This window comes from Harpegnathos saltator, unplaced genomic scaffold (genome assembly GCF_003227715.2).
Source record: "Harpegnathos saltator strain DR-91 unplaced genomic scaffold, Hsal_v8.6 scaffold128, whole genome shotgun sequence".
Taxonomy (NCBI): domain Eukaryota; kingdom Metazoa; phylum Arthropoda; class Insecta; order Hymenoptera; family Formicidae; genus Harpegnathos; species Harpegnathos saltator.
Window position 1 is genome coordinate 1,541,082 of NW_020229904.1, and position 12,738 is coordinate 1,553,819.

The window sequence follows — 12,738 nt, forward strand, 5'->3', positions numbered from 1 at the left end:
ATCATTCTTTGCATCTTTGCGTTATTAATTGCGCTGTTCCTCCTCTTTTCTCTGCCCTTCTCTTTCTTCCCTTCTTCGCTCTGAGCTCGCTCGACGAAATGGATACGTGCCGCGCGGCTGCAGCACGCGCCCGCCCGCCGTATTTGTTATTACCGGGCGCTTGCGGAAGCTTGTCGGATTAATTAACGCTGTTTTATTAGCGGCGAGGCGTGAGCTCCTACCGTTACTCCCAAACACACAGCCGCGTAAGGTGACGTTAGCAATTAGCGGGGCCGGTTCTTGTATTATCGGAGATCTGCGCGAGAGAGGTTATACCGTTCACTGATAGGAAAATATAGTTGAATTCACTATAATCTCACTATATTTTATCGTTCATTTTGGCGTCAACTATATTTTTATAGTTCATGGAAGCTGCAAAATATAGTAGAATAAACACAAATATATAGTCAATGACTGTCTTAAATAATTGTTTAGTTACTTTTACCACGTATATGGTAATTTCTCATTCACAAATATAGTGAGATTTAATATTCATATAGTTACATCTGCCATCATTTGGCAAATATTCTGGTAATATTGACTATATAAAAGAGTTACTTTACCTACCATTTTATATTTGTATTCGTACAATAATTTTAGTTTAACTTACTATAATTCTTAGTAAAAATATTATATAGTTGGTTATACTATGCCTATATCGTAATTATTACCGATATATTATGCTAATACTTACTATAAATATATTTTGGACTATAATTTAGTTACTATATCATTATTAGTTCCAAATATCTCATATACTTTTCTCTCGGTGTTTGCACGACGATCTTTAGCCATGTTTTTCTCCCGTCAATTTATTTATAACACACGCGAGTCGCGAAAATACTATTTCTATATCGTCGCCACGCGACGTACGTCCCCGATCGCTCATTCCTCGAAATCTTTTCGCCGTCATCGGCGCGCTCTCGCTTCTCGAGCGAGGAGTCGAGGGCGGCTCGCGCGTTTGCAAACCAAACACTCCCGCGTGCGCGCGGGATGAGAGAGAGAGAGAGAGAGAGAGAGAGAGAGAGAGAGAGAGAAGAGGGAACTGCATAAAAATCCACTTTTGAGATCCGGCCCGTGCCAGATGCCCTCTCGCTCTTTCCGCCCCCTCCCCCGCCCCCCCTCGGCCTCTCAACACTGAAACGTTCTTCATCGTTATTGCCGCTTAATTACACGCGCGATCGCCGTCGCGCGAGTTCGGCCGGGGCTTAAGGCTTGAAATTTATGCTATCCGCGGCGGTACTCTTCCCTCCTCCGCTCCTCCTCTCCTCGTCGTTCTTGCCGCCGCACGCACGCGGGCGGGCGGCGCGTCGCCCGCGGAGATGCAATTTTGAAGGCAATTTAACTTGAGCCACAGGAGCAAGCGTAAGCTGCGGGCAAATGTTTACTGTGAAAATCGTTATAGTCGTTCCGAAAGCTTCACGGATCGTGCTCTCGCGAGTGCCGCCGGAACGAAAATGTCTCTCGTACGCATGGCCGCCTAATCCTCCGTCCACCCCTCCCCCTCCCCTCCCCCCCCCCCGCCGCGCTATTCGCCGGCTCCTGCGTCCCGCTATTCACCTCGCCGCGGCTCTTTTTGTCCGCGAGATTTTCCTAGCGCCGACCTCTCGTCGCGCCACCGACGATGCGCGTGTAGAAGTTTCCCACCCCCATCTACAGCGCGAACAATATCGACAACCCCCCCCGTGGAGCCTTCCCCTCCTTCTGGCAACGCACCGCCCCCCAGCCACCCCATCATCCGACCAAGTAAGCAGCTTTCGTCGCGAGCTCTTTATTTCGGGCGGAAAACTATTACGTATACTCGTCGCACTCCCGTGAACGCCCAACTTTCTCCCCCTTTCTCTCTCTCTCTCTCTCTCTCTCTCTCTCTCTCTCTCTCTCTGTCCCAAGGGGATCAGATTTATACGAGCGCCGACTAATCGCCGCAAAGTCACACTTAATATTCACATACGGTGCAACGTTTACACTGGCAGGCCGCCGATCGCGGCGCGGCGCGGTCCGCCGGCTGTTTTCGCGCCGAGATACATCACGTAGCGTGCGCGAACTTTCTTATTCCAGTCCCCCAAGTCGTGACAACATTATGTATTTACGCGGCGCAAACTCCACAGCACGTCGCCTTCAATAATGGAAGATTGTAGAGATACGTCCCGTCCCGCGCCGCTCTTCTCTCGCTCTTTCCCCTTTTGGAAATGTGAAATATTGCGCCAGCCAAAGTTTGAATCCCCGTTGGGGACGGCATCCCCCCCCCCTCTCTCTCTCTCTCTCTCTCTCTCTTCCGAAACTGGACAGCGATAATATTTTGAGGAAAAATGATCCGACATGAATATCTTACCTGGCGAGCGTAATTTAACTTGTTCGCTCGCCGACAATGGAGAAACGGAGGATACAGCGGGAGAGACAGGCGGAGACCGCTCGGAAAATTACCGTTATTTTATGAGCAAACGGCCGGCGGCCAAAGTTTCGGACGAAGCCGCGCGGCAGAGTTAATTCGTTTTTCCAAGTATTTACCGAGGCCGCGTTATCGCCGCGACTCGCGCCTAATTGACCCGATTCAGTCAAGTCGTGCCGATCGGCACGTCGCCGTGTCGCGACGTCGGACGTGGTTTCCGCTTGACCCCGCGCGCGCGCGCGCGCGTCCGCCCCATTGTAACCGCGCGTTGTATTTTCGCGACTATTCTCCGCGCGTCATACGCGAAATATTCTACCTTTTGTCGGAACACGTATTGGGCTTCCTTAAATAATGGAGAAATTCCTGAGTTTCTCCAGTAATAACAGCCAGGCATTCCGACTCTGTAATATCGCCACCCCCTCCCTCCCTCCCTCCCTCCCTCCCTCTCACTCACTCTCTCTCTCTCTCTCTCGGTACCTTCCACACTGCCTCACATTTTACTCGCCTTTACTGTAGCTGGCACCTCCGCGTCCTTTGTCAGTGCTCTCGCGAGCACGCGCGCAGCCGCCTTCTTCGCTCTCGCCACCGTGGCAAAGCCTTTTGAAACGGGGGTTTACGGGAGAGGCGGGTCTCGACAAAGCATACAAAATATCGTTCTCCCGGAGCTTAAACACTCCGGTGTATTAAATAATCAATAACGACGCGCGTTTTCGAAAGTCAGCCCCGGCCGTTCGAGCGGGCGCGCGCCCGCTGCATTCTCCCGCCGCGAGACTCGGCCGCGGCCGAGCGGGAGGAGAGTATAAAGCCTCGCAGTGAATAAAATTCTTACGATCCGAATAAAAGCCGGGCGCTTATGCCGAAAATAAAACGCGACGGCCTCGGCGGCGCGTCCTCTCGCGCTCTCAAGCGAGCGCGCGCGTTTCGCGGGTCACGACGTAAACGAGATTTACGGTACTCGCGCGCACCCCCTCGCGTGCGGGTGCGCGGCAAATATTGAACCGTCTAAAACAATAAAAACGAGATTTATGATGAACGATAAATTAAGCATCTCCACGTGCACGTACGTCACCCCGCCCGCTGAGACTGTCGCGCGCGTGCTCTCTCGGAAAATATATATCTTGCGCGGAAACGCGCATCTTATCCTTTTCGCGAAAGCGAGAGAGAGAGAGAGAGAGAGAGAGAGAGAGAGAGAGAGCACGCGCGCGCGGAGGAAATGCGCGAAGGATATAAAACTGGCGATGTTTTCAATCTTCAGATTCCTTTCGACGGAGCACCGTCTGCAGCGTGTCTCAGTACGCGCGGATTCATAAAGTGGATACATGCACCGCGGCGTAATTTATCACCGTTCTCAAGCGTCCCTTCTGAAATTCTTCCCGTCCCTTTTTTTCTTCGCTTTACCCTCATCGCGCAATTCCGCGCGATCCTCACGCGTAATTTAATTCTCGCGCTGCGCGGTGCGCCGCGCTGCCGCACGTGCATTCCGCTGTTTCCGCTCGCGAGCTCCGCTCCGCTGCGAAGATTGCTCCGAATGCGCCCTCCCGAGGAATTATACATATGCTTGCCGTCGCACATACGGACGTGTACATATATTCACGCCACGTGCAGGTGGCGGATTACACGTATTGGCACTTGGTCCAAACCGCGACAGACGTCCGATCTTCCCGATCCGGAGGCTTGACTTCCATCCCCCCTCTGAGTCCTCCTCTGAGAGGGCCCCCTCCGGTTTGAGCTTTCACGCTTTGCGACCTCGGAAAATCGGGACAGTCCCATGTCTCACGTGGCAATCCTCGGTGAAGGAAACCGCCCCGAGGCGTGCAATTATACGAGTCAACGCGCAACGAAATACCGACAAGTATTTGTTAATCGATACGAACAATTTTGAAACTGCCATTTCAACATTTCGATACTTGTTGAAACTCAGACGTGCTACGCAGGTAGCTGCATATTATCGTCTTAATTCGCATAATTCTGCCAAGCGAGTGAACGTTCAGAATTGTTCAACAGATCGATTCTCAAATATGCCAGAATTAACCTCCCGTTATTGCTACTTCGCTCTCTCTCTCTCTCTCTCTCTCTCTCTCTCTCTCCCTCTCTCTTCTGAATGCGCCGCACTTTGCAGCTATCGGAAACACGAAACTGACGCTCCGCCCGAGAAATTCGAGCCAGGGCTCGTCATTGACCCTCGCGGGGCAACAACGTCGCGTCCGTCAAGCATGCGGTGATTTTCTCATTACAGCGGTTTTTGTTTCACGTCGCTGCGACGTCCAGAAACGGAGTTACCGACGTGCGTAATCGATCGGCGCGCGCTCTCGATCGGCCGGCGCGCTGCCACGTGGTCCCACGCGCCGCACCGTCGGGTAGGTCAGGCACGCGACGCGGCACGTGGCCGAAAACAATAACCGCATTCCACTGCGGATGCGTTCCGGAAACCGTGCCTAGCGCAGAGACGTGACGGTACGCGCGGCCTTCCCCCACTCCGCGGCCTTCCCCCACTCCGCGGCCCAGGCGAGCGGCGGCCATGCTGGTGCACCGACCGCGTGCGTCCCCCCACCACGGTCGTTGGCACGCTCAGACAAGGACAGCGCGAAAGCAGCGTGAGAGAGGCAGGTCTTGCTTTCAGGCTGAAACACGCCGTCGACGCCGCGCGGTAGCTTTTTAAACAACTCGCGTATAACTCACCGAGTCGACGCGCAGCGACTTGAAGCAAAGAGCGATTTCTTCAGTACGCGCCCACGTCGCTCTTTCTTTCGTCGTCGATTCGAAGGGACATCGAGTTTGGCGGACATGAGCGACGCTTTGCACGAGCCGTTCTCTCGTCCGCGCGACGGGGTCGTGCGGATTTCTTTGCGTCGTGGATTTTGCAACAACAAGCGAGATTGATATATTGTTACAGAGGAGAATTTATGAGTGAGAGATTTAAGGTAGCTCGGCCGAATCGCGCTGATCGCGCTTCGCTCGGCCGTTGCCCTTGTCGCGATCAATATTCGAGTGTCGACGGTATTAATAACGAATTAATAATACGGCGGCGGCGCGGCAGCGGCGAAAAGTTTTGATTTATCTCGTAATGGAATCTGCGATTTCGATCAGCGGAAGATATAAAATGGGAATCCGCGGGTTCATTTCGCGGACGTCTATCTACGATAAATTTCGTCGCTTCGGAAGCACGCTTCGGCCGGCTCGATAAATCCCAGCACTTCAGGAACGTACCTGCGAGTCGCGAGTCGCGTGTAAAAAAAAATCGCGAGCCGAGGACCGATCGGCGGACCGACTGCGGGATCAATCAGAGTCCAGCCCAGCGCAATACTTCAATCGTTGCCGCTTTTCAACCTTGACATTGCCGTGTCGGAATTTTCGGCTCTAATCAAGCTGCAGAACGCGCCATTGGAATGTCGGCCGTTTTCTCGAGACGCCGCGATACGGCGAATACCTTATCGCGATTGCGAACGCTTCCCTTCTTTCCTCCGACAATATATCGGCAGTCGGAAGAAAAATGCACTCTGTCCTGAGTTGAATTATTTATAATATACACTCTTTCTCTCTCTCTCTCTCTCTCTCTCTTGTTCCGGGCGGATAAATGAATAACGGCGGAACGATGTAATTCTCCTCCGCGAGACTATGAACGATGACGGAGAGTATCCTCGCGGCTTTCTATTATTCATGAATCGCGCGCCACAATCAACGACACGTGCGAAAGTTTCGCTGTTATCATCTCCAGCCGTTCGTTAGTTCCTTTTATCTCTCCGCTGCTTCGAGTCGCGAGTCGCGAACAATCGCGGCACGGGGATCACGTCTGTTCTACGAGCGAATCGAGAGAGCGGCGAAGAGGAAAGGAGCATGTCGTCTTTTATTACTTCGGCCTGGTCAGACGTTGAATGTGTCCGATGACTGCTCGGGCCGGACTATTCTGCTTGGACACGGCGGCGGTGGCGGTCTTTTGTCCGTCGGTTTTCCGTTCGCGTCGCGTTTCGCTTCGCGGCGGTCTCCTTTTGCGGTTTCAGCTGCGCGCAAACTTCCGAAGCCGGCGCGTTAGTTGCTCTTTTACGGTGCACTTTACGGTCTTCGGGGAGAAAATTCAGTTTCAGAAGAATTCTCGCCGGCTACGGGGAGAGAGAGAGAGAGAGAGAGAGAGAGAGAGAGAGAGAGAGAGAGAGAGAGTGAGAGAGGGAGCGAGAGAGCGCCGTCCTTCTCTTGCCTTCCGCTCTTTGCTCATCGATAAAGCCGACGAGGACGAGACGATTCGCGCCGATGTAGAATGTCGCGGAGAAGCTGGCTTCATTACCGGGCTTTACCTCGCGCTTGAGAGTTCCTTCAGGAAATTTGAAAATTGCGCGCCGGGCGATAAGGGCGAAATGAAGGGTGGGAGGATCGCGCGAGTACGCGACCGGACGGAACCGGGGAGATGGATTTCGTTTCATCTGCGAGGATTATTTATCCTTTTATTAAGCGATTTCATTTAATAGCGTCTCACCGAGGCTAAAGATCCTCGGCAGTTTCATCGCGAAGGCCAACGAGAGCCGTCTGCGCTTCGAGTCGCGCGCGACTTTAATCGAGAGAGATGAGCAAACATCATTTTTGTTTTGTTTGTTTGTCATCCCGGGACGAGTTCCTCCCGGAGGTAGACATTATCGCGACTACGAGATGAGAGTAGCGGGAAGGGAAAGCGAAGAAATGTCAAAAATGCAAATACCGAGAGAGAGAGAGAGAGAGAGAGAGAGAGAGGGAAAATCTCCGATGAGAGAGAGAGAGAGATGTTGACGAAAAGTGACTTTTAATCAGACGCGCACAGCGCAATTATCCGAGCCTTTATCGACAGAATCAACAGGGGCTCGCTGAAATTCGAGCTGACAAGCCGAAACTTATTGCAGAATCTGATGAGAACGTTTGTACGTTGCATCGATCGGCCGGCCATCGGTCGATCAGGTCGGTCAGGAATTACTTCCCCTTTAATCACCGCTCTATCGGCGATGAAAATAAAAATGCGCGACGCGAACGACAGGCGTCTTCGGGGAGAATTTCCGCCTCGGTTGCCTTTTCTTCCCTTTTAACCTCTTCTCTCCCCTCCGCCCCTCCCCCCCCTCTCTCTCTCTCTCTCTCTCTCTCTCTCTCTCTCCCTCGAACCGCGAATCTAGATGTCTCGAAAAGGTGAGGGACGACGGTGCGCGCGCTGAGGGGAGGAGGATAGGAAGGTGTCCTTGTAAAGAACGGTCGTAAAGTGCCGAACGCGTCGCTTAAAGGGTGTTCGCGGCGCTGTTACTTCGAGAAGAGCACTTTGCGCTATTACCAATCCACGAAACATGGCGATGTGACTGGAAGCGGCAGAGTCGCCCGGCGGAAGAGCGGCGGCGACGAGGACGCTGGCTTAAACCTTAACCCCCGGAGAGAGCTCCCTCGTCACAAGCCGCGATCTCTCTGCCGCGGCGAGCGAGCCGTCCGGCCGAGGAGGAGCGGCTTCTTACCTCTTGTTTTATTCGCGCGCAAACCTCCCGCGAACCACCGCACCGCACTTGGCCGTACAAAGCGCCGCGCCATTAGGAGTACGATTTAATATCGCTTTATCGGCCCCAGCCGGTTCGATCCTGAAAGCATTTTTAATGCGAGCGAGTTTCTTAGCCGACAGCCGACGGCCGGGGCTTTGCCTAGATTTCTTGTCGGCGCGGCGGATATCGCCTGCGCTTATCGCATCGACCTTGTCGTTTCTTGACCCCGCGTGCCCCTTTTTAGGACGAGCGACGAGGAGGAACTCGCGACTGCGACTGCGATTCTCTCACGGACGAGTCTTCCATCGGCGTCCAAGCCGTTTCATTAACGTCTTCGATCGTTCCCGCCTTGCGAAAGTGTTTTATTTCGTTAACAATTAATAAAAGGATTAATGGAAAAGGTTAATAATTAATAAAAGGATGTAAGATACTAAAAAAATTAATAGAGATGAACAAACTTCTGCATTATTATCTGACCATCTATCCCTCAGAGAATATTTTTAATATTTCGTTATTATCGGCGTCCCATCTTTTTTTTTATGGTAATTTTTTATCCAAAAACCATGAAAGAAGGAGGGCGTACTAGGTGGCGACGGGACGCCGTGCGTTCGGGACCTGCATCTCATTTTTCGTTCCGAGGAGAGAAACCTAGTACGCCCTCCTTCATGGTAATTTATCCAAATTTTTTTTATGAATCTTTTTTTTTTCACAAAAACTCTTTCTCTACCATAATTCTTTAACGCCCGATTTTTTTATAAGTGTTTTAAAAATAAAATTTGAGTTTTCTCGAACTGAAGCTATAAGCAGTGATAACCAGAAGAAATATCAGAATTTTATATCCACAAAAAACTACCTTTCCAAGCAGAAACTACTCCCAGAAGCGAGAAATACGCCTGATCGGTTGAATTTTTTTTTTTTTAGTTTTAATAATATCTTATAGATCACCATTTAGATAGTCAATCGTCCCTGCATTTTTCGCCGCATAAGAAGCGCTGTAGGTCACTGCGGGTTTCACGAAAATAGCTTGATTTCTTGATTTTCGTGTCCACCATATTGGATTCGCTATTTTGAATTTCTGTATTCTTTTAATTTCACATTTTGCATCTGAGAAAGCTTCCAAATGTATGAAATTATAACAGATACCAATCTATTCATTTATAGCGCACTTTTAGATGTCAGTAACAATGCTAATTATATGCCTACTTGGAATTTGACAAAACTCACTATCATTAAAACTCAGCTAAAAACAGACCGAACCGAATCTACATACATATCATTTTTCTATATACCATTTTTTAGAAGGAGAATTCACTTTTATAGTGGTGCAAAGAAAACGAAAATATCTCCTTTTTTGACTAAGTTATGGATTCTTAAATGCGTTTTTGGTAACTGTAGTCACCAGTAGGCGTTAAAGTATTAAACATTACCCTCTACTGAGTGTGTTAATATGTTGTTGATCATTTATTGCAATAATACAGGTGTGTTTTTTCCGATTGAAAGAATTATGCCCATCTATTCGGGACTTACCCTAATCACGCCCGCGGCGATGATCTCCCATTGGCTAGACTCGCGAGTTATCGTTCGGCACGATTTCTGAGAACCTTGGAATAATGATCGATCAAGCGGCGGACGATTTAAGGCGGTTGATCGATTTAAGGTCGAGTGCCGGGCGTGCGTGCGCGGTGGAAATAATTTTTGCGGAACGTGCGCGTGCTGCGAACGATTAAGCTGGAAACTGGCTCGCGCCAGTAAAAGTCAGCCGACTGTCTTCGAGCGAGAGTTACGTTGTAAAGTTCGTCGGGGAAATAATACATCACGAATTGACCGATGTGAACCTGGCGAGCAACTTAATAAAAAATAAAAAAAAGTGATAAAAGAAACTTAATAAAAAAAAGATTCTCAGTACGGTTCGACTGTACCACTTTTTGTTTCGTTTGTAGCTCAAAAAATAAAAAGCTAGGGAGAGGGGGGAAAATAGGCAGTAAGCAAGCACAAGATGTCCGAAAACGGCCAACGCCATTCGCAAGAGAATCGAATACGAAAGTAACCTCCTGACATATTTTGAAGATCCTGAAGGGAGACGGATGCAAACAATTCTCCCTCGAATGGCGTTGGCCGTTTTGCGGCATCTCAAAAATTGGCGAAAGCACCTCTTGGACGTTTTTTTCAAGATCCTGTACTTTCCGTGCCTTCGAGGTGCAAACGATTTGAAGGGGGGCACAAACGGTTACAAACAATTCTCTCTCGAATGGCATTGGCCGCCATTTGCGATATCTTATACTTGCTCGCTGGCTATTTCTCCCCTCCCCTTCTCTTTTTATCCTTCGAGGTACAAACGAAACAATAAGTGCTACAAACCAAGTGCAACCGTATTGCGAATTTTTTTTTCTTTCTTTTGTCGAGTTGCCTGCCAGGTTCACATCGGTCACGAATTGTCGGGGCGCCGATGTCGATCTCGCTCGCCCGTCCCGGCGAGTTTCCGCGCGCGGACGGACGCGGCCTGGGCAAAGGGAGAAAAAGCGGATCAATCTTACTTGGGAAACAGCATCGCGCGTTTCGCCCCGCGAGATATGCGTCCCAGAGTGGATTGTTCAGAAATTACAGTCTGCCTGTGAGAACGCGTCCCTTCGTCCTACGGCCCGCGGCCGTATTGCGCGACAAGTTTCCCGCGATGTTCCGCGACCCGCGAGATGGCAGCCGATCAATCTACGATGCCGCGAACTCTCGGAGAAGGAGAGAAAGAGCGAGAGAAAGAGCGAGAGAGAGAGAGAGAGAGAGAGATAGTTCCGTCACGTTGGTTGGAAATTGATTTAAAGACCGCGCCCGTGAATCCTTCCGCCGAGAAAACCGCTGCTTCACACGGGGCGCATCTCTCTCCCCCCCCCCCGCCTCGCCCGCCCCAACCCCCGTCACTTGTTTCATTAATGCGAAGCGTAACAGGCAAGAAGCCGGCAGGTAGTACATAATATTGTCGCGCCCGCATTTCCCCGGTGCATACAAATTGCTCTGTCTCGCCGGCTATTTTTCCCGGCCCTCCGGCCCGCGAGAGGTGGGGGAGGGGGGTAGGGGCGATTGGAGCGAATACGTTCGGCGAAAATTTCCCTTTACGGCCATCCTTTACGCCACCTAATCCCCCTCGTAAAAGCCGGCGCTCGTGGCGAGGCGCGCAGGCCGTATAGAAGAGAGCGAAGGAAGCGGGAGGGAGAGTTGGAGAAAAGCTTGAAGACGTTGCGAATAAAAGGAACGATCTCGCCCGGAGGGGGGGGGGGCGAAATTGAGGCGAGATTTCAGCGCGGATTTCGGCGGGAAACAAATCGGCCACACGATGCGCGCCGCGCGTTATCGAAATCCCGCTCTCGCCCGCAACGGCGGCGCTAAATTTTCGGCGGATCGTTCGTCGCGCGCTAATACGATCGCTTTCGCACGAACGGCGGAGGATCATCGTCGTCGTCGTCGTCGTCGTCGTCATCGTCGCAAAACGCGCGTGAATAACGCCGCCGCTGTTAGCCGCGAACGACGACGAACGAGACAAAAACTGGTTTGCGAGCGCCCGACGCTTTCCGTCGTTCGCTCGCGCAGATTGTTGCGCCGAGTGTTCCAAACGGTTTCGACACTTGTCCACTTTTTTCCTTCTTTTTTCGGACGCAGCTCGCGAAACGCACGGCGGCGCGGCGAGGTCGGAGCTGCGAGAACTGCGAGAATTTTTTAGCGAGACCAGTTCGCGAAGTTCTCCCGGCGGCGCTGCGTTCCGGATTGCGCGAGGAAAAATTATCCCGACCGTTTCGAGACGCACACACAGCCGCTCGCGAGACAGTTTAAACGTATTCTTGCCGATGAAGTTGGCGCAGCGCGTCAAAGGGTCGCGATTGCGAGCCATTATTCATGAACTCGCGCGCGCGCGCGCGGAGAAAAATGTCATTCCGCTAAGAAACGAGATTAGTTTCCTCGGTTTGCTCTCCTTCCTTTAAGCGACGCTCGCCTCCAACGAGGAACATTTTCCTGATAACAGTCGTTTAAAATAGCCGGAAAAGTCTCATCATCGTGTGCCCCGGCGAACTGATTCTCTCTCATGAAGAAAAATCGAAGTAAAAGTCGGCGCGACTCGGCGAGGCGGATTTTCCCTTTAATTTAAGGTCCCCGCCGAAAGCGCCGAACTCGCGAGGATCTCAAACGTGTCTGCAGCAAATTGGTGTATTTTGCCAGCCCGGCTCCTCCGTCACAATCGATCGCGCCACGCGAGCCCGCGACCGTTTCGGAAGAATAATGCGCTCCGAGCGCTGCGCGCCCGCTCGCACGCGAATCGCTCGAACATGAATCCGCAATTTCTTCTTTCAGAGTTTACCGCAGACCCCAGCCGGCGGTGCTGGCGGCAAAGCAGGGGCGAGCGGCACCGGCTCGGCCGCTGGAATGGTCAATGGTGCCGGTGCCGATCACGAGAGTATCCGCGACGGCGCTGGAATTGACACGGAACTCGTGAGTATGCGATTTCGTAGAGCTAAAGTAAACATCCGAATAAGGCCGGCCACGTGCCAGTATCCGATCAAAATATAATATTCAAATATTTTTGCAAGAAAATATTTACTGTTTATTTGAACGATAATGAATGAAAGTAATAATTGTTGTAAAAGAAAAAAAAAACTCCTATGTTTGACGACTATTCGGAGAAAGAATATACCCAGTTTGATTTACGCACCTGTGGTTTGGCAAAAAAATATTCAGTCAGTCGTTAATAAATTCATTAAGAGATAACATGTATATTTATATTATTGCCCGCTAGCACATATTAATTTTCTAATTGCGATCAGACACTGGGAGAAATATATCCGAACCGAA

General features: G+C 51.0%; 1 protein-coding gene across 1 annotated transcript in view; it reads left to right on the top strand.

Annotated features, from left to right (window-relative positions):
- Positions 1–12,738, top strand: part of LOC105185450 (chromatin modification-related protein eaf-1) — a 482,264-nt gene that overhangs the window by 418,670 nt on the left and 50,856 nt on the right. The window contains exon 4 of the mRNA XM_025307813.1: positions 12,241–12,378. Within this exon, the coding sequence (XP_025163598.1) occupies positions 12,241–12,378 (138 nt within the window). The remainder of the gene's footprint in view (positions 1–12,240; positions 12,379–12,738) is intronic.